General features: G+C 43.7%; 3 protein-coding genes across 6 annotated transcripts in view; 2 read left to right on the top strand and 1 right to left on the bottom strand.

Annotated features, from left to right (window-relative positions):
* Positions 1-2649, top strand: part of LOC146983437 (myosin-10) — a 54939-nt gene extending 52290 nt beyond the window's left edge. For all 4 annotated transcript variants that reach the window (XM_085785032.1, XM_085785030.1, XM_085785033.1 and 1 more), the window contains 4 exons: positions 21-229; positions 409-517; positions 836-1008; positions 1169-2649. In XM_085785032.1, the coding sequence (XP_085641158.1) occupies positions 21-229; positions 409-517; positions 836-1008; positions 1169-1325 (648 nt within the window). In that variant the 3' untranslated portion in view covers positions 1326-2649. The remainder of the gene's footprint in view (positions 1-20; positions 230-408; positions 518-835; positions 1009-1168) is intronic.
* Positions 2650-3756: 1107 nt separating this feature from the next.
* Positions 3757-6309, top strand: LOC146983436 (serotonin N-acetyltransferase-like). The gene is made up of 4 exons (XM_085785009.1): positions 3757-3918; positions 4381-4618; positions 4990-5144; positions 5257-6309. The coding sequence occupies exons 1-4, from the start codon at positions 3760-3762 to the stop codon at positions 5623-5625; spliced, it is 921 nt and encodes a 306-aa protein (XP_085641135.1). The 5' UTR covers positions 3757-3759; the 3' UTR covers positions 5626-6309.
* Positions 6310-9097: 2788 nt separating this feature from the next.
* On the bottom strand, positions 9098-22823 carry evplb (envoplakin b). The gene is made up of 22 exons (XM_085785029.1): positions 22677-22823; positions 18758-18857; positions 18490-18644; positions 18164-18287; positions 17949-18080; positions 17637-17678; positions 17341-17502; positions 17010-17117; positions 16797-16892; positions 16573-16683; positions 15725-15871; positions 15433-15587; positions 15199-15296; positions 14915-15087; positions 14619-14797; positions 14377-14521; positions 14064-14257; positions 13801-13951; positions 13609-13692; positions 13396-13527; positions 13209-13301; positions 9098-13072 (listed from the first exon to the last, which is right to left on the bottom strand). The coding sequence occupies exons 1-22, from the start codon at positions 22715-22717 to the stop codon at positions 9581-9583; spliced, it is 6114 nt and encodes a 2037-aa protein (XP_085641155.1). The 5' UTR covers positions 22718-22823; the 3' UTR covers positions 9098-9580.
* Between the last annotated feature and the right edge of the window lie 1727 nt (positions 22824-24550).

The raw sequence follows: 24550 nt of genomic DNA, 5'->3' as shown, positions 1-24550 counted from the left end.
ACCCCCCCCCCTCCCCCCAGGTGGACACACTGACCACAGAGTTGAGTGCAGAACGCAGCACGGCCCAGAAGAGCGAAAACGCTCGCCAGCAACTGGAGCGTCAAAACAAGGAGCTTCGGGCCAAACTGGGCGAGCTGGAGGGTTCAGTGAAGAACAGGTTCAAGGCCTCCATCACTGCCCTGGAGGCCAAGATATCACAGCTGGAGGAACAGCTGGAGCAGGAGGCCAAGTGAGAATGCTATGCAGTCTTTCCCCTGCTTACACTGATCAACATTATCAGAGGAGCTCTTTTAGAAACAATAAACAGGGTTAAAACTGAATGAGAGGAGAAGACAGTTAAAGTTAAAAGTAACGTGTGTTGGTGTACTACATCATACATTAATCCCTCTGTGACCATCTCCATTGAAGGGAACGAGCCACAGCCAACAAGATAGTGAGGAGGACCGAGAAGAAGCTGAAGGAGGTCTGCATGCAGGTGGAGGATGAGCGTCGCCATGCCGACCAGTTTAAAGAACAAGTAAGTTTGTCACTTCTTATATTTTCATGCGCCTTAGTTCAAAACATGCCTCTACAAACTGTCCACAGCTGTATATTATCATTTTTGGAGCTTCATCAACAGAACTAATTCCAAACACATTTTGCATCTGATCTCAGTACATGTTTTCACTGGGATGTATGAGCTGTAAAAGAAACTGTGAGACAGTTTAATCATGAAATATCAGTCACTAAAAACTGCTGCAAAATCTCAATTTCTCCAAGCAAGTTTAGAAAAAAAATGGATATTTGGGCATGTTTTATATTTCTTGTAATGTTTTTTCTCCTTGTGTGTGTGAAGGTGGAAAAGGCGAACTCTCGCATGAAGCAGCTGAAGCGTCAGCTGGAGGAGGCTGAGGAAGAGGCCACGAGAGCCAACGCCTCGCGCAGGAAACTACAGAGGGAGCTGGACGACGCCACCGAAGCCAGCGAAGGTCTGAGCCGCGAGGTCCACACACTCAAGAACCGCCTGAGGTACGGTGTGGTCGACGGAAGCATCCGCTACCTGACACTCACAATTTATCTTTATATTCTCCTTTTCAGACAAGCTATATTCCCGAATGTTTGCTTCTTTTTCTGCCTCTGATGTCCATCCAAAACTTGACCTCCATTCCTCCTTGTCCTCCTCCTGCAGGCGTGGCGGCCCCATCAGCTTCTCGTCCAGTCGCTCAGGCAGACGTCCGCTGCAGGTGGAGGGATCCTCCTCCTTGGACCTTCTGTCTGACGATGAGTTGGAAAACAAGATCACTGACAACAATGCCAATGAGACACCAGCGCCACAGCCGGAGTAGAAGAGCAGAAGCCTTCCACTTGCTGCTGCTGCTCTCCCATCTACGTATCAACCCCCCCCCCCCCCTCCCTCCCAGCTTGAATAGGGAACCCTCGTCTTTCCCTCTTGGCCACTTCAGCCCCTGTCTGGACAGATCTGCTCCCTCCAAACCGCACACAGCATGACCTAAACACGAGCACCCCATATCCCTGACCTTTATCCTTAACCCTAAACCTTAGCAGACACCAGCAGTTGGACCCCCAACGCTCTCTTTTATTACCCCACTTAAGGTTATAAGAAGCACTACTTTGCCTTACCCCCTCCTTGTGAAGCTGCAGGGCTGAATGAAAGCAACTCCCACCATGCGTCGAGTGAACACTACTTCAGTAACCCTCAATAACGCCCCCTAATCCTTTTGTGCAGATGTTAGAAGTGAGTAAATCTTCTGATTGGGTGCTGCTCATCACTCAGCCAGTGCACATGTGTCTGGATGGCAGTCCTCCTCGGTCAGACCAGTATTTAGCTGTTTCAATGCTTCCCAATGCTAAAATAATGGCACTGCAATATTTGAAAGGAACAGATCCTGATGAAGGCAAACGGCCCTCTGATGTTATTTTTTCATCAATCTTCAACATTAAGTATCATATCAAACAGTTTATTTTCTTAGTTGAACTGTAACTGAATAGTATTTTTCCAGTCCTATGCCAGGATTGTTTGCTTGCATATGAATATAGACATGTGACTGTAAGCTGCCTTGTCGCCTCAGTGCTACAAAACGTTGCTCCTTTGACCAGTATTGGTTTCTGAAATGTTTGACAGTAGGTCAGTGTTGACTTGTAATTATTTAGTGTGAGAGCAGCGATCACACTCATCTTCTCTTGCTTACTTCTTCTTCTTCTTCTTCTGTGCCTTTTTTCGCTCACTCGAAACTCAAAACCCATTTATGCCTCATATACTGTTCATTTATTGAACCATTTTCATAAAATATTCATAAATTTGCATATGAAATGAGATATCCGTGGAAACCTGATTTTCTTTGATTTGTATGTCTTCCTCCAGCGTTGATGTTACCACGATGATTGATATGTCAAACAGTTTGGGATTCTTTGTAGATGGGTGCTATGACTTTTCGTATGGATAACTTTTATACTTTTTGAGTTATTAAGATTTGAAAATAATCCAATAGACATCAACTGTATTTATATCTGCTATTGTATACAGTGCAAACTCCATTCATTTCAAAATGCTCAGTATTGCACATTGATCAACTGTACTCATTATTATGACATGTACAGTTCATGAGTTATTAGGGATTATATATAATGCATTAAAGTCTATGGAGCCCATTTCACTTGTACTGTATTTATGTCTCATCTGTATTAAGTACAAACTCCATGCAGAATGTAAACTCCAGTCCACCAGCATGAATTAACCAACATTAATCAACATAACAACAACTGCATTTTTTAAGTTTTTACATTTTGGAAAAGTCAAAATACAAAAAACACAAAGGTCTCTGACCAGAAGTGAACAGGTGTTTTTCCTTAAGTAAGTACAGTTGTGAAGTACTTGTTCTTCATTTCACTATTTGCATTTTCCACAACATTTCAGAGGAACAAGATTTACACCACTACATTTATTTCACAGACATAGGAACTCTATAAAATAAAGTTTTTCTGATCTCTAGAAACTGTATAAATGTGATTTTAAATAATAAAAAAAATATCAGTTTATAAAATACAATTCAAGATTAAACCATTAGGCTCCATGTAGTCTTTTTGATTTAAAGCTGTGTCTTTTTGGAGCCTTATAAGTCATTTTACAGTTCCACCAACAGTTATTTCCTCCATTTAAACACAGGTGTCATTTAAATACTGCAACTGTTTGAGACCCACTGAGTAGCACACATATCCAGTTTATCACAAAAAACAACTACAATCCATAAAATGAAGATTTACAGTGCATCATGATCATATAGACCCTGGGTGAGAACAATGGACTAAACTACTTAAGTGTAAATGTTGTATAATGCTACTTTGATACAGTAAAGAGTCTCATAGGCTATATCATATACAATAATATTTTGATATTATTCTGCAGAATAGAAGATAGAATGCCTTTATTGTCCCATAGGGAAATTCATCTTCACACTCTGTCACTGATCAACATACAACACTGAGCCACATGAATACAACAAGTATGGTGCTTTTACTTTTGATACTTTCGGTGGACTTTGCTGGTGTGTTGATACTTTAACCATAGTGAAGGATCTGAGTCATTCTTCCATCACTGATCTAGACATAAAAACATTGGTTCTCATTTTAACTCTATTCCACTGATCAAGAATGAAACAACTTCATTGAAGTTTAAAACCCACAAAATCCAGTGTTCACTTTCTCCTACACACACATTCGCACGTACACACGCTCAGTGTGAGAGGAGATAAAGTGTCTGTAATGCGCCGAGTTGTGGAAACAACGAGTGTAATCCTTCATCATGTGACTCATAGTAATAATCACTTCATAATGAAGAAGCACGAGAGACAAAGACAGAGTGAGAGCCGGTCGACCAGCCAGGACACAGCTTCACTGACACACACACCTCAGCATCTTCCGGTAAGTGTCCTATAGACTTGGAGAAGTGTGTTTCAGTTATTGATCTCATATTGGGAGGAGGAGAGGGAAGAGTCTGAGCTGCGCTACTTCACTGACCAGTTATTTGTGATGTCTCGTAATACAGAAGAACTATTCTAATGGCATTTTACCAAAACTTTAGTGAATTGCTCCATGGTCAGTGTTAACCCCCCTCCCCGTGATCGCGCGTGGCAGTCTGCTATAAATAGACCTGAGGTTGAGTGAAAAGCATTTGTTTACCAAGCTGTCAACTGGTTTTAGAGACAAAACCCACGCGGCAACAATGGACACTGGTAATTGCAGGGTTGAGAAAATTGCCTGACACGGTTGTGACCTCCATCCATTCACTGACATTAAATATTCAAATGCAAATCAGCCGTTGATTCACAGCGGCGAGAGCTGTCTCTATAAATACGGATACAAACCGCCCTGTCCTCCTCGCAGGGCCCCACCGAGGTGATCCTGCTCGAGCGGGAGAGAAGGAGACCAGACCCGTTTCTTTTGGTGGGAGAGGTGACCAGTCGTATGATGTCTGCTGTGGCCGCGCAGCCTTTCATCAAGCCAATGCAGTCCCCACCTTCAGTCTCGCCCGGCATCCAGAGGAGACACACACTCCCCGCCAGCGAAGTCCGACCGCTCAACACGCAAGATGCGATAAGCGTCTTCGAAATCGAGCGAGAAGGTAAGTGATCGATCTTGTCAGTTTTGAATCAGAGTAGAAATCCGCCCTGGCGTTCTGCCGAGCGATCAGTTGCGTTACAGGGCTGTGCGTAAAACCATCCCTCACGTCGGAAGATTTGTTTTTGTTTTGACTTCAGTCACTAATTATGTGTATATTTTTAGATAAGACCAGATGAGGTTGTTTAGCTCCTTTAGAGCCATCGTGTGAGTGTTCAGTAATGTGTTCAGTCAGCGGTTTGCACCGCTGCACTTGTGCGTAAAAGTAGTGCCAAACCAGTATTGCGCACGGGCCAACCTCTCTCTCTCTCTCTCTCTCTCTCTCTCTCTCTCTCTCTCTCTCTCTCTCTCTCTCTCTCTCTCTCTCTCTCTCAGCATTTATCTCAGTGTCAGGTGACTGTCCCCTCCACCTGGATGAGGTGCGTCACTTCCTCACGTTGTGTCCGGAGCTGTCCATGGGCTGGTTTGAGGAGGGCCGGCTGGTGGCCTTCATCATCGGCTCCCTGTGGGACCAGGACAGACTCACCACAGTAAGACGTCCTGCATGTCTCCACCTTTACCACCCGCACTCACACTAACAAATCCAGATGTGTGACCAGTAATTAGCTCTAATAATTATCTCTATTAACCACTGTGCTGCAGGATGCTCTGACTCTCCACAAGCCCTGCGGCTCCACGGTCCACATCCACGTCCTCGCCGTCCATCGCACCTTCAGGCAGCAGGGCAAAGGTCCCATCCTGATGTGGCGCTACCTGCAGTACCTCCGCTGCCTGCCCAACGTGCGCCGGGCGATGCTGATGTGCGAAGACTTCCTCGTTCCCTTCTACCGCAAGTCCGGCTTCAAGGTGCTGGGGCGCTGCGCCATCACCGTGGCCAACCTCACCTTCACAGAGATGTGGTACCCGATCAGCGGCCACGCGTACATGCGCCGCAACAGCGAGGCGATCCGTTTCCCTCAGCATGCCCTGACTCTGCCACTGACAAAGACTGATGAGCAGGTTGACGTATGACATGCTGCGTTCCTCTTACTGACACCAGCTTGATTTAAAAAAACAAAAAACAAAAAAACCAGTGTTGTTCTCTGTAGGATGTGTCAGGGTTTTCAGTTCTCAGTGGCTGCTTACTCGTATTTGTTGGACTTTTGTTCTCTAGTCTCATACTGAAGCTCATCTTGTGTGCAATTCTCTTTACGTGTCCAATAAAACCAAGAATGTACTATATACTGTTATGTGATGTGTTATATGGAATTAACTTCACTTTGTTATGACTCACCTGTGGGATGACTATATAGAGTAGAGTGTTGAACCATAACTTGCGTTGATGATGTGTTGCATATGTGCTAGACATTTGGATTTGTGGCTGTGCAGTAAGCTGTCCCCTGCTTAGCACCTTTCTGGGCTTTCCACCACTATGGACTGACGTCAGCCAGCAGGCTTTAGCTCCTCCAGCTCTATTAGGGGCTTTAGCTATTGTAAACATCAGAGGATTTACAAGAGGATCCACTCATCAGTTAGACTGCACATCCAATGACTTTACTTAAACCCACATGTATATGCTGCAGGGTGTTGGTTAGACCATACAGCTGTTTCAGTTTGTGAAGCCAGACTTTGTATTGTGATTTTTTTTTTTCTAAGTTTGTGTCTGTTACAGTATTACAATTTCAATAAAATGTTTTCTACTGTTTTTTAAAACGATACCTGTGTTTTTGATTTGTCCTCTCTAAGATATTTGACTTTTTTAAAAAATGGTAAATGGTCTGTATTTATGTATTTACTATACCTGAATGATACCCAAAGTGCTTTACAGTACATCACATTCACCCATTCACACACACATTCACACACTGATGGCGGAAGCTGCCATGCAAGGCGCGAACCACGACCCATCAGGAGCAAGGTTGGTAAGGTGTCTTGCCCAAGGACACTACGGCAGCAACCGGGACAGAGCGGGATTCGAACCGCCAACCCTCTGATCATTGGACGACCCGCTCTACATCACATTCACAAAACTTTTTTCCCCCACATATATAGAGACTAATGTTTATTATCTCAAGGGAATAACCCTTTGTAGTGAGATGTCTCCTCCATCTCTGTTCTGTCCCAACACCAGTGTCTTCATGTGTCCCTGAACCGGAGGCACGGAGCGGTCAGTGGGAAGCTTCATGCTCTTGACTGGAGCTTTAATCCATGACACAACCATCGTCTCACGTCTAATCCACTAACGTGCCAGGGTGAGCAGCTCCCGCTCCTCTGAAGGACAAACTTGGCACTTACAAATGATCACCTCAAAAATGACCCACAACTCCAAATAGCACGTCAGCATGTCATTATTTTCAGACGTTACGCTGTGCCACAGTATTAGTTGTTCGTATACATTAAAATGAAATGTGTAGAACATATTTCAGGTTACTAAATCAGAGATAAAGATCTCTTATCAAACAGCTCCCTGTATTCATAGTGAAATAAAAATAGCAGCAGGTTAGTGTGACTTTGTTCTTCCCATCATATTTACACACTACACACTTCTCCATAAAGACGCCCGCCACACAGACTAGGATCACCTGGCAGGATGCTGAGTATAAGAACTTTGGCACCAACAGATAAAAAAAACCCAAAACAAAACAAAAACAACAACAATAGCTGCGTCGTCTTCTCAGAAATCTGAAATATCTCCGGTTGAGACTCCCTTTTGCTTGTGTGGACTTCAGGGAGGACGACTGTGATAAGGAATTTTCACATTTTCAGCCACATTTTCTCCTGCAGAAGGAAAGTGTCTGCGGGATGAAGATGGCTCGCAGCGTCTTCGTTTTCAAGCTGATGCAGCCAGCTGGCATCTTTGCACAGTTGGCTGTCGGTGAAGTCAGAGATTCAGCCTATTTCCTCTGGCAGAGGGTTTGGACCAGACCAGGAGAGTCTGACAGACTGATATGGAACTTTTGATAAATGTATTTTTGGATATTCAGGGCTCCATTATTGCTTTAGGGCCTTGTGATGGTTATTTTGAGAATCACACACACTATATATATATATATATATATGTGTGTGTGCTTTTATGTTTGTTTTTTTATTATCAGTTTACAACAGGATTAATAAAATCTGCCTGAATACTGTCTGATCGAGGAACATTTATTTAAAATCAATGAAATATGGTTGCTGCTCCTGATGTTGTCATTTGAGGAGGAAAACATGTGACAGTGTGCTTGAAAAACAGCTTTATACACCAGTTGATATGGCATCAGCATGATTGCAGGGCAGGCGTACAGGAGGCTTCATCATCATCATTCATAGACAGAATGAATAAGAGAAAATGTGCAAATGCTCATTGTCCAAGGTTTAAAACCATCAGCACCACAGCCTCGTTTAATAACAATAATAATCTGGCAAAACAACAAGAAGCTGCCAATTATCACATACAGTACATCACTCCAGCCAGTTGTCCAGTCAGTGCAAAGGAGCCACTTATGTTTCCATGTCTACTATATGTGATGCTGCTGTAATAATGTTGTGTTATTTTGCAGGCTTTTTCTTTTTTTTTTTTTTTTTTACCAGGAAGGCAGTCATCATACATGCACTGAGTCACCAAAGACTAGAAAAGGAGAAACATCCCAGAATCTACTATTTGATTCAATACCAAAGGTTGTACCCTTTGCTGTAAAAACCTACTTAAAAATGAAAAGAAAGAAAGTGATTTGCGGATCATTACGGCATCATGCTGGCTAACTACTTGAAGTGAGATGACACAACCATCAGGGAACATCCTTCACCCCCCTCTAGACACAGAGTGGGGCCACTTCAGCCTCCAGACAGGCTCATGTGCAGTAATCCCGCAAAGTCCTTTCAGTCACCGGGTAATCTGTTAGACAGACATCCCGGCACAGCGGCCGCACATTCCCACATCCACACCATCTACTCTAACCTCTACCAGGAGGTCAGATGGGGTCTTTCAGACAGTTCCTCCACCAATATCACCTTGGATTTCTCAGGGTATATGTCTTTCAATCAGCTATTCAGAGTTCATTTGCTGATGTTTGCTGACAAGGCAGTGCACTGTGGTCCCAGTCCTGATACATTTCAGTTGTCTGTCTGTTCCCACTGTCCACGTTGGCAGCAGGAGTCTTTCATCAGACATGTAGACCCATGAGTTTGACCTGGTTAACCTGAATACACCACATGCTTAAATGTGAGTCATATCTAATCTGTATCCTTAATCCATCATTTCCAAGCATATGACTCACTGAGGTTTACAAGCATCGTGTCCATTTTACCATGAGATAAAGTATTTAATACAGATGATTCACTGTGTTGTGGAGGAAACTGTTTCTGGAAATGGGAAGCTACTGCACCTCAAACTGCTTATACCCTGGCCTATAGTATTATTTGAGACTAATTAGCATTAAATACAAAATAAAGAGAGTCTGGTCCAATTAAAATGTTGATCTAGTATATGGTGCTAAACAGAAAGTTGAAAGATTGCCTTTTTCATCAATCTGGAATATTTAATATGATGGAACAAAACATGAATTTATATAGTTCAACCTGATGGTGGTGCTAGATGAAAAGTCAGGCCTGTAGAAAAATCACACAGACACAGACATCCTCCATAGTTTATAGTTTTAATATTGGAAATCAAAGAACAGAGAAAAATAAATGTGAATGTAAGCACTTACGAAGGATTTAGTCAGAGAACAGTGAAAAAACAATGTCCCATAAAAATAAACATTACCCACACTTTTGCAACTGATCCATAAGTAGTAGCAAAAAAAAAAACAGATGCACCCATATACTTCACTTCCACCAGAATCACCCCTCTCTTTTCCCCTTTGTTTTATAAAAGTGTAAAAGTGCACAAACATATCAATCAATTTTTCACTTATTTCTCTATATTTATCCATTACCATACATCCCCTAGCACCATCGGTTGTAGCAACAAAACAAAAAAAGTGTTGCACACCATAAAAGCACACATTTAGTATCTTCTGTGAGAGGAGTTGAATCCATAGTTTGAGTATGATGGAGTATTTGCCTCATCAGTGGACACTACAGGAAGCAGCATGAGCCCCGTGCTGGTGTCTCTCTTACACCGATCCATCGCCTGCTTGTATGTCATCTTCTCTTTCGTGATGGGGTCTACCAGAGCTTTTGTGTGGGAAGACTCGTCTTGCAGATGATTCGCTGTTGCACTGTCAATCATATCGGTGGAGAGAGCCTCCTGGACAGTGATTCGACCTGCTTTGGCCGGGTTCACCAAACCACCGGTCAGGGACTGAGCCTCCATGTACCTTATGGCATTTTCTTGAGGAATATATCCCTTCTGCGCTGCCAGACCTACCGGGAGGCGCTGTTTGGTCACGGGATCCTCGACTCCAGTGAAGGCTTTCTGAGCATTCAGAAGCTTATACATGTGAGCTGAGTCGATGAGACCATGTTCAGCTGCCTTGTGGACAGAAAGTTTGTCCTTTCTGCCTAGATCAACGATGCCACCGGAGGCTGCCTGTGCCTCCAGCAACAAAAGAGCTGTATCGACATCAATGAGTTTGCGGGTGAGAGCACTTCTTACAGACATGCGGCTTCCAGTGGTGTTGTCATGAATACCAGAGATTGGGAAGAGCTCGTCCCCTGTGGGTCCTGCAAGGTTGGTCAAACTGCCACCATAGGTAGAGTTGAGGTTGGTGTATGAGGACCTCAGAGTGGATGACATGGAGTTCAATGGAGAGGTTGTGCTGTATTTGGTGGGTGATCTTGGGCTTGTTATTGGAGGAACGTAGGGCTTTCTGGTTTCTCCTGCGACAAGAAGGGCAAACTCAGAAATGGACATTTTCCCTTCCTTGTAGCGGCTCAGGTCATACTGGGTCAGGCGACCTTCTTTTACAGCATCCTTGATAGAGTACTGCTTCCCGCTCTTTCGATCCTGCAGAATTGTTGTATCCCCATCTGGACCTGTGGAAGTGATCTCCTCCCAGTCACACTCCATCTCAGACAGGTGGATGTACTGGTTGCGTTCAATGACCCCCTGGACGTAGGCGTCATAGGGAGACAGGTCCTTACCGGTTTCCGGATCCAGGATGGTGATCTTTGTGGACATATTTGTCTCTGTGGTGTGAGTTTCATTATGATCCTCTTTCAGGAGGCTACTCTGCAGCTCAGTGATGAGTGTCGTTTTCTGGTGTATTGTGTCCCTTAAACTCAGGATCTCTCTCTCCAGCCGTTCTATGTCAGTGGTTATCTTAAGACTCCTTTGCCGTACTATCTGGCTTCTCTCACTCACTATCTTGGACTGCTGCTGGAAGGTGTAGTTGATTTCCTCCCTTTGTGACTCTAGCATTTTGAGCTCTCTGAGGAGATCTTCTTTCTCTCTGGACAGAGAATCTCTGGAGCTGATGAGGGTAATCTCCTCATGAGAGGCCGCCGATCTTGATGTCTGTATATGGGCAATTTTGATGGTGTAGTTCTGAATTCCCTCTTCCTGGTCTAGCCTGAGTTTTCTCTCGTGTGATATCAGGTCTCTTAGACGTTCCATTTCAGGCTCCAATGATGTGTCTTTCTCTATACGAACAATTTCTCTGTAAACAACCTTCTCTGTAGACTTTTCCTTTTCCAGGATCTCCAGCCTGACCTTCAGGCTGCAGATTTCTCTCTCAATGCGACTGATACTGGAACGTTCAGACTCCAACTCAACTCGAATACCATCGCTGAGTCTGTCCAGATTTGGATCCCTCTCCACTTTCAGGACCTCCTCGATGATGATCTTTTCCTCAACAGGTCTTGGATTGTGTTCAAACTCGTAAATGCGAGATCTGATCTCTCTGAGCTCTGCTTCCGCTATAATCTTCCTCTGGCGATCATCTGCCTGGGCCAGACGATTCTCTTTCTCGACAACCAGGGATCTGAGATCTCTGACTTCTATCTCAAGCGATCTACGGGTTTGTATTTCTTCATCCAGAACCCTTCTCATCCTCTCATGCTCCAGGATCTGATTGCGATCCTTCTCAAGACGCACCACCTCCTGGAATATGACCCTCTCCTCTGGAACTTGCCTTTCAAGGATAATGTATTGGTTGTTGATTTCGTAGAGCGTCTCCTCTATGCTGCGACGCAGCTTAATCTCCTCTCTGAGGCTCAATCGCAACCTCTCAACCTCTTTCTCCAGAAGAGGGTCATTCTCATATCTGATGAGATCTCTAGTCACTACCTTGATCTCTACTCTGGATCTTTCTGTTTTCAGCTCATCTCTCTCTCTACATAGACGGGTGTACAGCTCCAGGGTGGAGTCATAGTTGACTTGGAGACGAGAGATTTGGTTCCTCAGCCTTTGCAATTCCCTGATGTCCTCTGGGCTTGCCTCTTCTTTGATCAACTCCTTTGTCACCTCCCTGTACTCAATCCTGGGTTTCTGAGCGCGCACAGTAGTCAGACTTGTTGTCACTGTGCTGCTTTCCCTTTCCAAGACTGCATAGCGCTGGATGTACTCCTGCAGCTCTTTTCTCAGACGTATAAGCTCTAGTTCTGTCTCGTGACTTACTCTGTAGACTTCATTGATGGTTTCTTTGACCTCAACTCTCTGTCTGACATTCTCCACTTCACTGTAACGCAGCCTGAGGGCGGACAAGTCCTTCATCAAGATAGCAATCTCATCTCTCTCCTCCTGTAAGGCGATGCGTAGTTTCTTCGACTCCTCAACCAACACATGGTCTTGCTGGACTTGTCTCACCTCCTTGATCACTATCTTGGGCTCAATGGTTGGAATGAGCCTTTCCAGTGTGCTTATCTGGCTCCTGATGCTATAAATTCTGTCATGGAGAGACTTGCACCGAGACTCCACATCGGAAATCTCACTCTGAAACAAATGAACAGATCTCAGCATCTCTGGGTCCTTTTCAACTCTCAGCACTTCCTTCTTGACAACCCTGTGTCTGATTTTTGGTGCCTGCTGGGACAGGATGGTGGTTTCATTTCTCACACGGACTATGTCAGTCTCTGCTGTTTTGAACTCCAGTCTTAGCCTCTGAATGATCTCTCTAATCCTGGCTGTCTCTTTATCGAGCACCGGGTCTCTCTCATATTCGGTCATCACCTTGGTCACCAGCCTGGGCACGATTTTGCTCACCTGGCTCTGGACTTTGATAATCTTCTCGTTCATAAATTCTATCTCTGAGGAGAATCTTGACCTCTTCAGTGACTCATCCTGGATCTGCTTTTTCAGGGACTGCAGCTGCAATTCCAGGTTGGGGTCACGGTAGTACTGCACCACCTCCTTCTCCTCTATCCTCTCCACTCCTCTCCTGCTCCTCAGAGACACGGCTCTCTTGCGGTACGTCTCCAGGTCTTTCTCAATACGTAAGCGTCTAGAAACCTCCTCGCTTAGCTCCCTTTTCAGGCTACTGCTTTCCTCCAGATCCTTCCTCTCGCTCTGTAGCTGCAGCTGATGAGTGACGACTACCTGACTGTGTTTGTCTTCATTCTGTACACAAATAAATTGACAAAGCAAATAGGCAACTTCAATACTCCTGACAGTGATGATTTTGAGCAGAACATCAGGTATTATTCTACTGTTACATGACTAATGTTTATATGATTTTGGTCTAATGATCTCATACCCTGGCCATCATGTTCTTCGTTGTGCCCAACTGGCTGAGTAGTTGGTTGTTCTCTGCATACACCTCAGAGTAAAGATTCTGCAGATTTCTCTCCTTTAATAGAAGCAGAGGGCAAAATGAGTTTAAATCTTGAAGACCAAAGAGTTGAAATGAGAAAACAAGGAGAAACATCTCTCTATAACTGTACCTTTCTCTGTACAGCCTGAGCCATGGTTGTGGGACGCTTCCTTAGAATAAGCCCCTCATCGTAGTCCACGTCGTCCTCATCATCTTCGTAATTAAGAGCGGCACGGTAAGTTTTTGACCTGACCTCATACACCTGAAAGAAAATGTATTTAAACACTGTGAGCACAGATAGGTGCAAATGGAAAATAAGAATAATCTCATTGTCTGAACTCACATTTAAGATGTGTTGCAGTTCCCGGGAAAGACTCTTGGCTCGATCCAGATCGCCCTGTTTCTTCCTGATGTCCTCCACCACTTTCTAAACATGGGATATAATCAAAAATGAAGCAAAGTATTTAACCATTGCTGAAACAGCCTGTACCTATGAATACTGGAGACAGTTTAGTACATAAAAGCTTTCACTGACCCACTGAGAGTTCTCCTTGGCTGTAATCTGTGACACACTATCAGTGCGCTTGATCTTGTTGTTGGGCATATTGACCAAGAAGAAATCCAGTGACTGAACAGCACTGTTGAAATCTTGGTTTTTATTGTTGGCCTCCTTTATCAGAGCAGTCCTACAGGAAAAATGTAAAAACAAATACTCATCACCAAAGAAACAGGTCATCAGAGGAATGACATAAACATACTGTAGGTCAAATACAATGACAGTGATGGCTTTCCTCTCACCTTTCCTGGAGCTGATTGTTGACACTTGTGAGGCGGTTCTTCAGATGTTTCACATCAGTCTCTTGGCGACGGATGTCAGGGCAGTACTCGTTGAAACTCTGCTTTAGGGAGCTGCATGCTTGCTCAGTCAGATCCAAGTCTCTGCCAAGCTGATTCACTGCGTCCTTCTTTGAGGCTGCAGCCTTACGCATTGTCTGTTGAACAGCACAAAGAAAAAGAATATATATATTTTAAAAACACTTTAATGGATTGTCTTGGGGAATCCCAACGATCATAGGATCCTGTGACTTATTCAATGTGTTTTTGGTTGCACCTCCAGGTCCTGGTTGCGGCTCTGGATGGCGTTGCCATGGTCATAAAAAAGAATGGTGCCATCTTTGGTGAGTTGGTTCTCAAACCCCGAGACAATGCCTTCCACATTCTTCATTTGTTTTTCCAGGTACAGGGAGGCTGTAGCTCTGATGAAAGGAGAGAGGAAATCATGTCAAACTAAATGACTTCAAAGATAAAGGTGCAAATGACATTCACCTCAAAACCTTTTCTTTTGATTCTTACTTTTTTTTGAAGGAATCAATCAGGGAGTTGATGTGATCGATTTTATGGTTGGCAACGCTGAGTTTTACAGGCAGGGTAGAGGCGGTCGGTCCCAACGGCTTCCTGTCCAGAATGGATCCCATCTCTCTCTGGACTCCAGACTTCTCAGATTCCAGTCTCCTCACAGCCAGAGCATATTTCTGAAGAGCAAGTCACACAGTGCTGGTCACACCAACCCAGATACATCTGATAATGCTGAAGATAATATTGTCACTGAACCTGTAAGGTGGCTGAAGCTTAATGTTGCTCATGCTCACCTCCAGCTCTTCCAGCCTTTTTTCCAGGTCTTGTGTGGGGATGCGGTTGTCCAGCGGGGCCCTCATCCGGCTTAGGACTTCTTTTTCCGTCTGCTCCAGAGATCTGATGATCCTGTCTAGGTCACTGGCAAACTGTGAAGCTCTGGGATCGTCTGGGGCGCTTTTTACAGTGACTGAAGAGAGCGAGGAAACAATGAGCTTGATAAATCCAGATTTCTTCATGGTCTGTTAACCACAGAAAACCCCAAAAGTGTATATGTGAGAATGATTGCTGTTCTCCTCACCCGTCCTCGTAGGGCGGATCACCTCCACAGTGCTGTTCTTGCTGGAGTACATGAGTGTAGATCTACGGCTCTTAAGCTCCGTCAATGCTTTTTCCAGGCTGAGAAGACACAGACACATTATTTCATTGGAATCTATTACAGGTGAATCGGTCAATCAGGGGCTAGCAATTAGCCTCTGCTGTAATCATATAGAAAAACAATGGAGGGAAAACATGTTGTGTTTGTATTGTGTACCTGTTTACTCTCTCGAGGGCCTCAGCATCAGGTGCTGGGATCACAAAACAGGCCCCAGGGAGGGTTTTGGTCCTTCCACTGCTTGTCTGAAGCTCCCAGTCCCTATTACTGGAGTTGGACATGAGGGTGAGCCTCTCACCACGCCTCACAATTCCCTGAAACACACAGAATATGTTCAAATAAAGATGATAACAGCAGGACTGTTCGTATTTTGTTTGTTTTTTTTGCAAATTTTAAGCACTTCTGAACAGCTCAAGTGTCTGTCTGTACATAACGGCCAATCGTCTCCCACCTCATCATCATTCCAGTCACACAGGGCCACAGCAGTGGTGTGTTTGCTGGGATGTATTCGTCGCAACTTCAGAGGTACAACTTTGCTGCTGAACTCCTTGAGGGAGGCCAGACGCTGGTCATTCCTCCTCAGTGATGGTTCATCTCCCTGAAGGTTTTATTGAATTAGATCAAAGGTCACACCAACAGAAAAAAAGACTCTCATTTCAGAATTTCATGCAACATAAAATATCCTTATTTAAGAGATCTCCAGAGGTCACTGATTCATTTGAGAGAATATGTTATACAGTATGTATATAGTTAAATGTAAAGTGCATCATATATATAATGCAGAATAGTTTTACTCCACTGCATCCATTTAATCAGATGTTGCAACACTATCACAAATTTATTTATCAAATATAAATGAATAAAATTGCCTGTCAATTAGATAAAAAAGAGTTTAGAATTAGATTAATAACTATCTCTATGAAAGTTTGTCATTTGTGCTGAGCAGCAGCTGCTGTGGTTAGATAACTACTGTTCAACAAGTGTTTAACATTTTTGCTAAAAGGCAAAACTGTTCTAAAAGTAGTAGACATTTTTATGTTAAGAGGGATTATAAGTAGCATTAGTATTATCATTAGTATGTCTACTAATTGATTCTACAGTAAACTACTACTACTATTATTGTTGTTCTTATTATTATTTGTGTAATAAGTGTGAGTGTTACAAATGGGGCATGAGATCAGGTCAGGAGAGTGGAGTTCTGGGTAAAATCTGTCATTAGGTTTTCTTCACACTGTCCTCTAACACAATGTGGGAATCCTTTCCACCATTTTTTCGTTTCTTTTTTAAACACTGCGGTACCTCCAAGGCCAACAGGACTTCAGAGTTGCTCTTGCCGCTCAGAGACCTCGGGTCCAGATTGTTATTGAGTCTGTCCAGGGACTCAGACAGCGTCTCTGCGTCCAGCTGGAACTGCAGTGAACAAACAGTCACTTCTTAGCAAACAGCAGTGGTGAAGTGGAAGCGTCGTGATTTAACAGGCTGTATCAGTCAGCGACAGTGCGGTGCACTCGGGGGTTCTCTACCTTCTTGTAGTCTTCGATGTTGTCCAGATGTTTCTCCTGCGCTAGGCACAGGTTGAGAAAGTCTGTCCACTCAGCCTGCACGGTGTCTCTGTGCATCTGACAAAAAACAAACAACAACATTTCATCTTATTTCAGTGTGTTTGACCGGAGGAAATCCCAGGTCATACCACTATGATGGGGATGATACAGACACTTTCCTCATGTCAGACGTACCTTTATTGCTGAGGTGCCGGGGTGATTCTTCTCAATCAGATCATCTCCTTCGTCCCGCAACTGGTTGACTTCACGCTCATGTGACACCAGCCCGTTGGTTTTGAATCTCTGTACATAAACATAAAGTGAGATGTAGAAAACATGACAGTGTTTGAAATATTCAGATCAAATCCTCCCAGCAGCTAAGCATTCATTAACCACTGTACTGGTTACACCAGTTGTGTCTTGAGCTGGTGTAACTGGATCATTTGGCTCGGAGGCAAGAAGACAAACAAGGTGTTACTATTCTCAGAAGACAACACAATAAACTGACGTGACTCTGGCCTCTCACCTCATACTCGGTGCGGACCCCCGGTGGGTCGATCATGCGATCGCTCCAGTCTCTCTGGATGATCCTATCCTGCTGGCTCGACAGGTACACCAGCTCCTTGTTGCAGCTCTGTATGTACTCGTACAGAGAGGCCAGGTGGTTGCGCCTGCGCTGGGAGAGCTCCTGCAAAGAGCCACGACTTGCATGTATGATACACACACACTACACAACCACATGTTGAATACACACCCATCCCTCTGAACTTAAGCAAACTCCCTCAGACAGAACCAACTGAAAAGTCGTGGTCAAAAACTCACGAGAAGTTCGGCGTATTTGTCTTTGAGGGTGGAGTACTGCTCCTACGAAACAAAGAAGATGAAGAAACATGAAGATGGAGGGGGGGTTGAGTGACCAATTGGCTGTTGATGATCCATTTCCTATGGATTTATTTACTTATTTTATTTTTTTCTCTTCTTTTCTTGCTCCTTATCACAATTTATCTCAATCCATTTACTTTTTTGCTGTGTTGCGGTGTCATGTCTTTCCTGTCTTTATGTTTGCTTAATGTTTGTCACAGGTATTGCACAATTAAACAATCCTGCATGTGTGTGGCCGTGTGCTGTGGTCACCTGTGGGCTGACGCTGCTGGGCTGCAGCTGGGAGTCGTAGGCCTCGATCTCCTTGTGCAGGATGTTATGCTCTGCGATCTGCTTCTCCACGTCAGACAGTTTGGGGCCGTACGACTCCATCTTTACCTTTCTCTGTCAAAAGAAGAGGATGTTCAGCTACAGAAACCAAAAGGCTGATTTAAACGTCTCTGCTTTTGATGTTGGCAACCACTCACCAGCTTCCCATCCAGCAGAGGACCCCAGCCGATCTTCTGTGACAGCTGCACGTCCAGCACATGGCCGTACAGGTCCCTGTAGGTGGCGCAGTCCTTCACCCAGCGGTCGTGCAGGTTGCTCACACTGAAGGCAAACACACAAGTATCTCAGTGGGTTGTTAATAAGTGGGTGGAGGAGAGTTAATGAGAATGTGGGAATTAAACTACTGTCTGCCAAGCAGGTGGAATGTGATGCATGATCAAGTTTCAGGTGTGTCTGTTGGCATCCGTCCTCATGTTTTGTGAGGGTTGTAAGTTGTGTCTTTGATGCTGTTGGGTCAACTCACTCCTTCTCTATCTCGGGCGCCTGCGGGTGCTGCAGCTTCTTGGCTCTGTCCACGTCCATGAACAGGTTCTTCACCAGCCCCTCGGCCTCAGACAGGTTCTCCGCGATCTCCTTCTGGTAGAGCAGGCGCTGACGTTTCCCGTCTCGCTCCGTGTCCTGCACAGGAGGATGAACACTGTCGCCGTCAGAGGAAAACCTCTCACCTTCAGCTGTCATGTGACACTAGGACGAGAATGAGTGAAGCTGTGATGTGATTGTGACATTGTTACCACAGCCAACAGCTCCTCTGATCGCAGGATGTTCTTCTCCACCTGGTCGGCGTTCCTCTGCAAGCGAACGACCAGTGTGGCCAGGTCGGTGGCCTGACCCCTGAGTAGAGACAACAGAGAGAGACGATGCTTAAACATACAAGTCCGACATGTTCTTTCTGTGCTTAGCATGATATTACAAAACTAGTACCTATACACACACAGTCTGAAATAATTAAGCTTGTACATGTTACTGCTATTGAAGAAGATTTCTTATGGATTTTTATACAAGCACAAGAACTACACAGCAGACTGTGTCCCTGCTCTTGTGGATGCACTAGATCTTTAATGCACAATGCAATATTGCATTTTGTGTATTTGTTATGTGTATATTTATGCTTTTGAATGCATTGCCAGATTGACAAAGACAAGATCTGATCTTGTCTTATCTTTTCTTGATTGGACTTAAGGACATCCCTTGAGTAAATGTAGATTTTAGCTTTCATCACTGGGTTAATCATATTGATTTACATCAAGAAAGCTGTTGTGTGATTTAACTATTTAAAAAAGAAGAAGAAGAAGAAGAAGAAGAAGAAGAAGAAGAAGAAGAAGAAGAAGAAGAAGAAGAAGAAGAAGAAAAGCATTTAAATTGTGGCCAGTAGAAAAGAAGAGTAAAAGAGAGAATGTTTGTAATGAAAACTGCTGGAAAAGCTAAATGAATGAATGCTTTATTCATATGTTTGAAATAAAGCATTCATTCATTTAGCTTTTTCAGCAGTTTTCATCACAAACATTGTTTCTTTTACTCTTCTTTTCTACTGGCCACAGTCTAAATCTGAAGTCAGTGTGTGGGTTGTGAACATGTACGGTGGATTCCTTCCCCAGAAATCATCACCGTGTCATGTCACTCATGAATCAAGCTGTCTGCAGACCTGTTTGTGCTCTCTGGGTGTTTGTTCTGTCAGACGCTGTGATATGAAAGCCAACTATTTATCCCGACACACCCTGATCCAGACCCAGGGTGGGGAGGGGGTCCCTCCCATTATCAGTGAAGAATGTGACACAACCATTCTTTCTGAGGTGAAGGTGTCACACTGTCACTGTCAGAGGAGCGGGACCATTCATCTCTACTGGGCCATGACAGTTGGAAACAAACATTATGCGTCGTACAATAGGGGGAGGATTAGTTGTTGCATATTTCTTTTGTATTTTGAACACTACTGGAAAGTAGCATGAGTACTGCACTAAAGAATAAGTTTCACTTCGTTGTACTTTAATATTTTCTTTTCATGCAACTTTTACAGTAAATACTCAGTCTTATTCTACTATTTATGTGGAAGCTTTATTGGTTAACTTTTAGTTAGAAATTATCAGGGCCGTTGCTAGGAATTCTGGGGCCCCTGAAAGAATACTAAAGTGGGCCCCTGCCACCTGACTTTTCCACCTTTTTATTTTTCCTTTTTCTTAGACTACGTATGCATTATCATTTTTTATTTAGCCTACTTTGTTTTGATGCTAATGCAGCATTACTATGAGTATTAGTCAGGGTCTTATGCAGAATAATTCAGTCATACAAAGATTAGACTACTGGGGTTTTTTTGTGGGTGCTACTGGGTGCTGGTTCCCTAGAATTATCATCACCTTTCTCCCCTGACTGTAATCCTTTATATGGTTTGTGTACTAAATAGGATGCTCCATTACCCAACAAGATATATAAGTGGAGCTGAAATGATGAGTCCATCAGTCAGATGGCAGCAAAAATATTAGTTTGATTATTACTTAATATGTAAGTTAAATGAAAGAAACCCCATACATTTAATTGTTTCAGATGGTTCTCAAATGTGATGTGTTGTTGTGTATGAGCTATTTTGGGCTTTGAATGATTGTGATGGAAATTTTTACATAAGCAGCAGTCTATCAACCAATCAAGACTGACAGGTATCGAGGTGACCTGGTAGCCAAGCGGTCTGGGTGCATACCACAAGGGTGCTAACACCCTGAGCAGTCAGTCGCTTAGTTTCAACTCTTGGATGGTTGTATCTGTGCAGCATCTCCTCTCTATCCCACAGATCCCCGTCTCGCATCACTGTCCTATCTTTTTTTTTTATATTCATATTTTATTGGAGAATGTACAATGCAGACAAACAAAGGACAAAGGGCTTCACTGTCCTATCTAATAATGCCCCCCCTCCTTGTATCTCTTAAAAGAAAAGCCATTAAAGGGATAGTTCAACATTTTGGCAAATTGGCCCATTATCCCCCCCATAATCTCTATAGTTTTAGGAGTAGGTTTGTTACCTTTAATTGTCGGTGCAAGCTATTTTTAGAACGGCGGAGCAGAGCCGCGAGCTGTTCAGAGCTACGCTACAGAGGCTAATGGGATTTCTTGGTTTCCCTCATCAAACTCATCAAATACACAATCCAACAACTCCAAAACGCTCTGGTGGACAAGTTGTGACCTGCACATTCACCACGCTATGAGATAATAACGGAACGTTATGAGACTGAGTTGTTTTCGAGGAAAATTCGTGCAAAACCGCTGTTTTTCAGCAAGCAGTCTCCGCATTTGCCTCGAAAACAACTCAACACAACGTCTCGTAACTCATTATTATCTCATAGCATGGTGAATGTGCAGTTCGCAATTTATGGCAATGGGCCAATTTGCCTAAATTGGCCCATGTTCATTAACAAGAGTGAAATATTCCAAACACATATTGCTAGAATCATAACAACCTAATGATATAATCTGTGGATGTAGAGACTATCCTCTGCATTTTTTTATTCCTAAATTTATTTTCCTGGTTACACATTCATACACACTGAAGTCGGGCTTTCAGTGTGGAGCTTTTACTTGTGATGAAGTATTTTTACACTGTGGAGTTGATAGTGACTTCCATCACAGATTGCTCCTCTGCTGGTGCAGCTTCATCTTCCTGCCGCTCACTGACTTCAGACAGCTTTCTTGTCATCATCACAGATATTCTACCATGCCTATCAGAAGCAGGATAAACACTTACTCCCTGACTCATTCACTTCCATTCAAGCTCAAGAGTAACTGTGCCGATTAAGACAAACAGAGCAAGGTGCAGAGGGACCCTGCCCTACCACACCCTCCTGCCTTCCAGTCTCTCTTTGTTTCACATTGCACTTTGAAGGAGCACTTAAAGCTCAGACGTAGCTAATGTGTCCCCCACACCCACCCACCCACCCTCCACTGGGTGACAAGTCGCTCCCAGGGGCGATAAATACCTGCTGAGTCATTTTGACAGGGGGTGGGGACGGGCTTGCACAATTTCAACTATGCAGGAGTTCACACTTTTATTGCCAATGCGTAACTTCATAAATCAGGAACCGGTTGTATACTGGCATGACATCGTAATGACGACAAGCTGCACGGTTTATTGTGAATCTCCTCAGCTGGATTACAGCATCATTATCAACCTAATAAATCCAAACAGCAGCCTGTTGAACATCACATGTTACAACAGACACAAGCAATGTGGCCATTGTCAGTGAGTCAGGTGAGGTGACAGGAAGATAATCAGTGAAATATCATCGACATCTCAAGTCAGTAACATGGTGGTATTATCAGAGTAAACAAGAAAACAATTTTCTTAACAGGGGGTTCGTTCATTTTCCAAATCTCCTCTCAGCTCTTTGAGAATGAATGGACAGACACATTTTTGAGTGCATTTTAACAACAGGGAACATTTCATATTGCACCTCACTCATGTGGTACCATTTTATTGTCCCAGGATATAAATCAAACCCCGTCCTTGTGCAAACATCAGTGGGATCATGGTAACAAAAATGCCAACATGCAGCAGGATTTCAGGACAGCCCCTCAGGGAGAGAAAAACGTGTGAGGCGGCAACAAGAGACCGTGACATAAGACTAGGAAACCTGACACACACACATAGAGGTAGTAGTTAAAACTCACTTGCTCATCTTTACGGAGGTGTATTCCCTTGGCTTGGACATCGTTTGGGACCGTGCAGGTCCGTCGGTGTAATCTCAGTCCGAATGTGGTTTGTTCCAACTCCTCAGTCTCTCCTCTCCTCTCTCACTCCTTCCTGCCTCCCATGGTGTGTCCTCTTAGTTAAAGAGCGTCCACCTGTCTCAGCTCCTCCCAGGCCAGCAGGTGTGTCGTCAGTAAAAGCAGAGGAGTAGACCGGGCAGACCTGTTCCACGCTCCTACTCTCCCTCTGAGTTGATATTGCAGGAGCTTGGCCTCCATCCCTACATTCTAGACATTTTTAATTTGCCCACTTTCTCAGAGGTGTGTTTTTAGGAAACAGGTTTTGCAGCGACACATTAAAGTATTATTTTTCTTGCTCTACTTGCCTGTCTATAGGAATGGCCTCTGGACCTGGTAAAGCTGCTGCTGTTATCAGCTGCAGGTACATAGGAACATTATAAAGCACTCACTGTCAGCACATATACAATCACAGAGGAATGGAGCGGGGCTTGTCACTGGATAGTAGATTATCAGGATTATTATTATAACAACTACTCCCATTACTCATTTAGAAAGGGCAACCACATGTTTTAGGTTTCGATATGTCATATCACAATTTATTAGTATGAGTCTGACCCTCATAAATATCAACGGTCTACATGAAATCCATAATACAGCCTTGATTTCTTGTGGAGTGGGTTAAGTGGGTTCCGATTAGATTTATGGGAGTAATAGAGTACAGTTGTTTCACAGGTTATTAGACACTGGAAATATGACATACATAAGTGTTGAGTAGTGAAGCACATGAAGTCATCTAGAAAGTAGTAAAACTCCACTTTGCAGTTCAGCTATGTTCATACAGTGATTCAAGTATTTGAAACACTTTTTTTCAACATTGAAGGCCTGTGTAAGCCATGGTGTTACCAAAACTCACACACTGTCACCAGGGATTAATCTGATGAATCTCATCCTGTGGAGGAATCACTGAGGCTAAACTGAAGCATTTACTGTTTACAAAACCAAAGCTGACATTCCAGCACTTTCCCTATCAACTGGTGTATTCCAGTTGTTTGGTTATTTGACCTGTAAACAATGAGGTACATGCCCTTTTTGCAATAATTTGCAGTTATTTTGCAATTATATCTAATGTATAATTTGGTTTACATAGTAGTTTGAACTAGTTTTTTCTGAGTTGTAGAAGTAACAGTAGTAGTAGTACTAGTAATTGATCAAATTAATTCCACCAGTTCAATTCCTTTCATTGCAAAGTACGGTAATTCATAGTAGCCTCCCTGACGCTGAAAGCTGATGACAGGTCTGACATTTTAATTGGATGTTTCTTATTATCCACTGGCATTTTATTTACATTGAAGCCTCAAGGATCAGTCCAGCTGACAGCTCTATGGCAACAGAGCATACCTATATACGGCTATCGGTACTTATCAGGCACACACCCTGTGAAATTATCTTGGTGTTGTACTAGGAGTGAAGGTCTAGTCAGAGGAATTCAAACTTCACCTGCTGCCAAAAATGAAGGCGATAAGTAAAGCAAAGCTCATGCAGGGGGTGTGAGGCTTTGGCAGGACAAAACACAAAAATGCACTATTCATATTATAGCAGGTGTAGAGTTGTAAGCACCTCTGTCGGTGGAGCAGAACAATGGGGCTTGTTTCGGCTGCTTCAGCATGCTGCTCTGGCTCATGCTTGCAGTGGGTGTGTCTGACGCACACCCAGAGCAGTTAGTCTTCAGACCAACACCCACATACCTGCACGGAGAGGGTAGGGTCACTTACCAGGAACAAAAAAGGTAGAAGTAACCAAAAACACACACACAGAGGGATGAGTGACAGCACATC

This window comes from Trachurus japonicus, chromosome 8, assembly GCF_045865225.1.
Source record: "Trachurus japonicus isolate A0001 chromosome 8, Traja_1.0".
Classification (NCBI taxonomy): domain Eukaryota; kingdom Metazoa; phylum Chordata; class Actinopteri; order Carangiformes; family Carangidae; genus Trachurus; species Trachurus japonicus.
The sequence above is the reverse complement of the archived record's forward strand: the minus strand, read 5'-3'. Positions and strand labels throughout refer to the sequence as shown.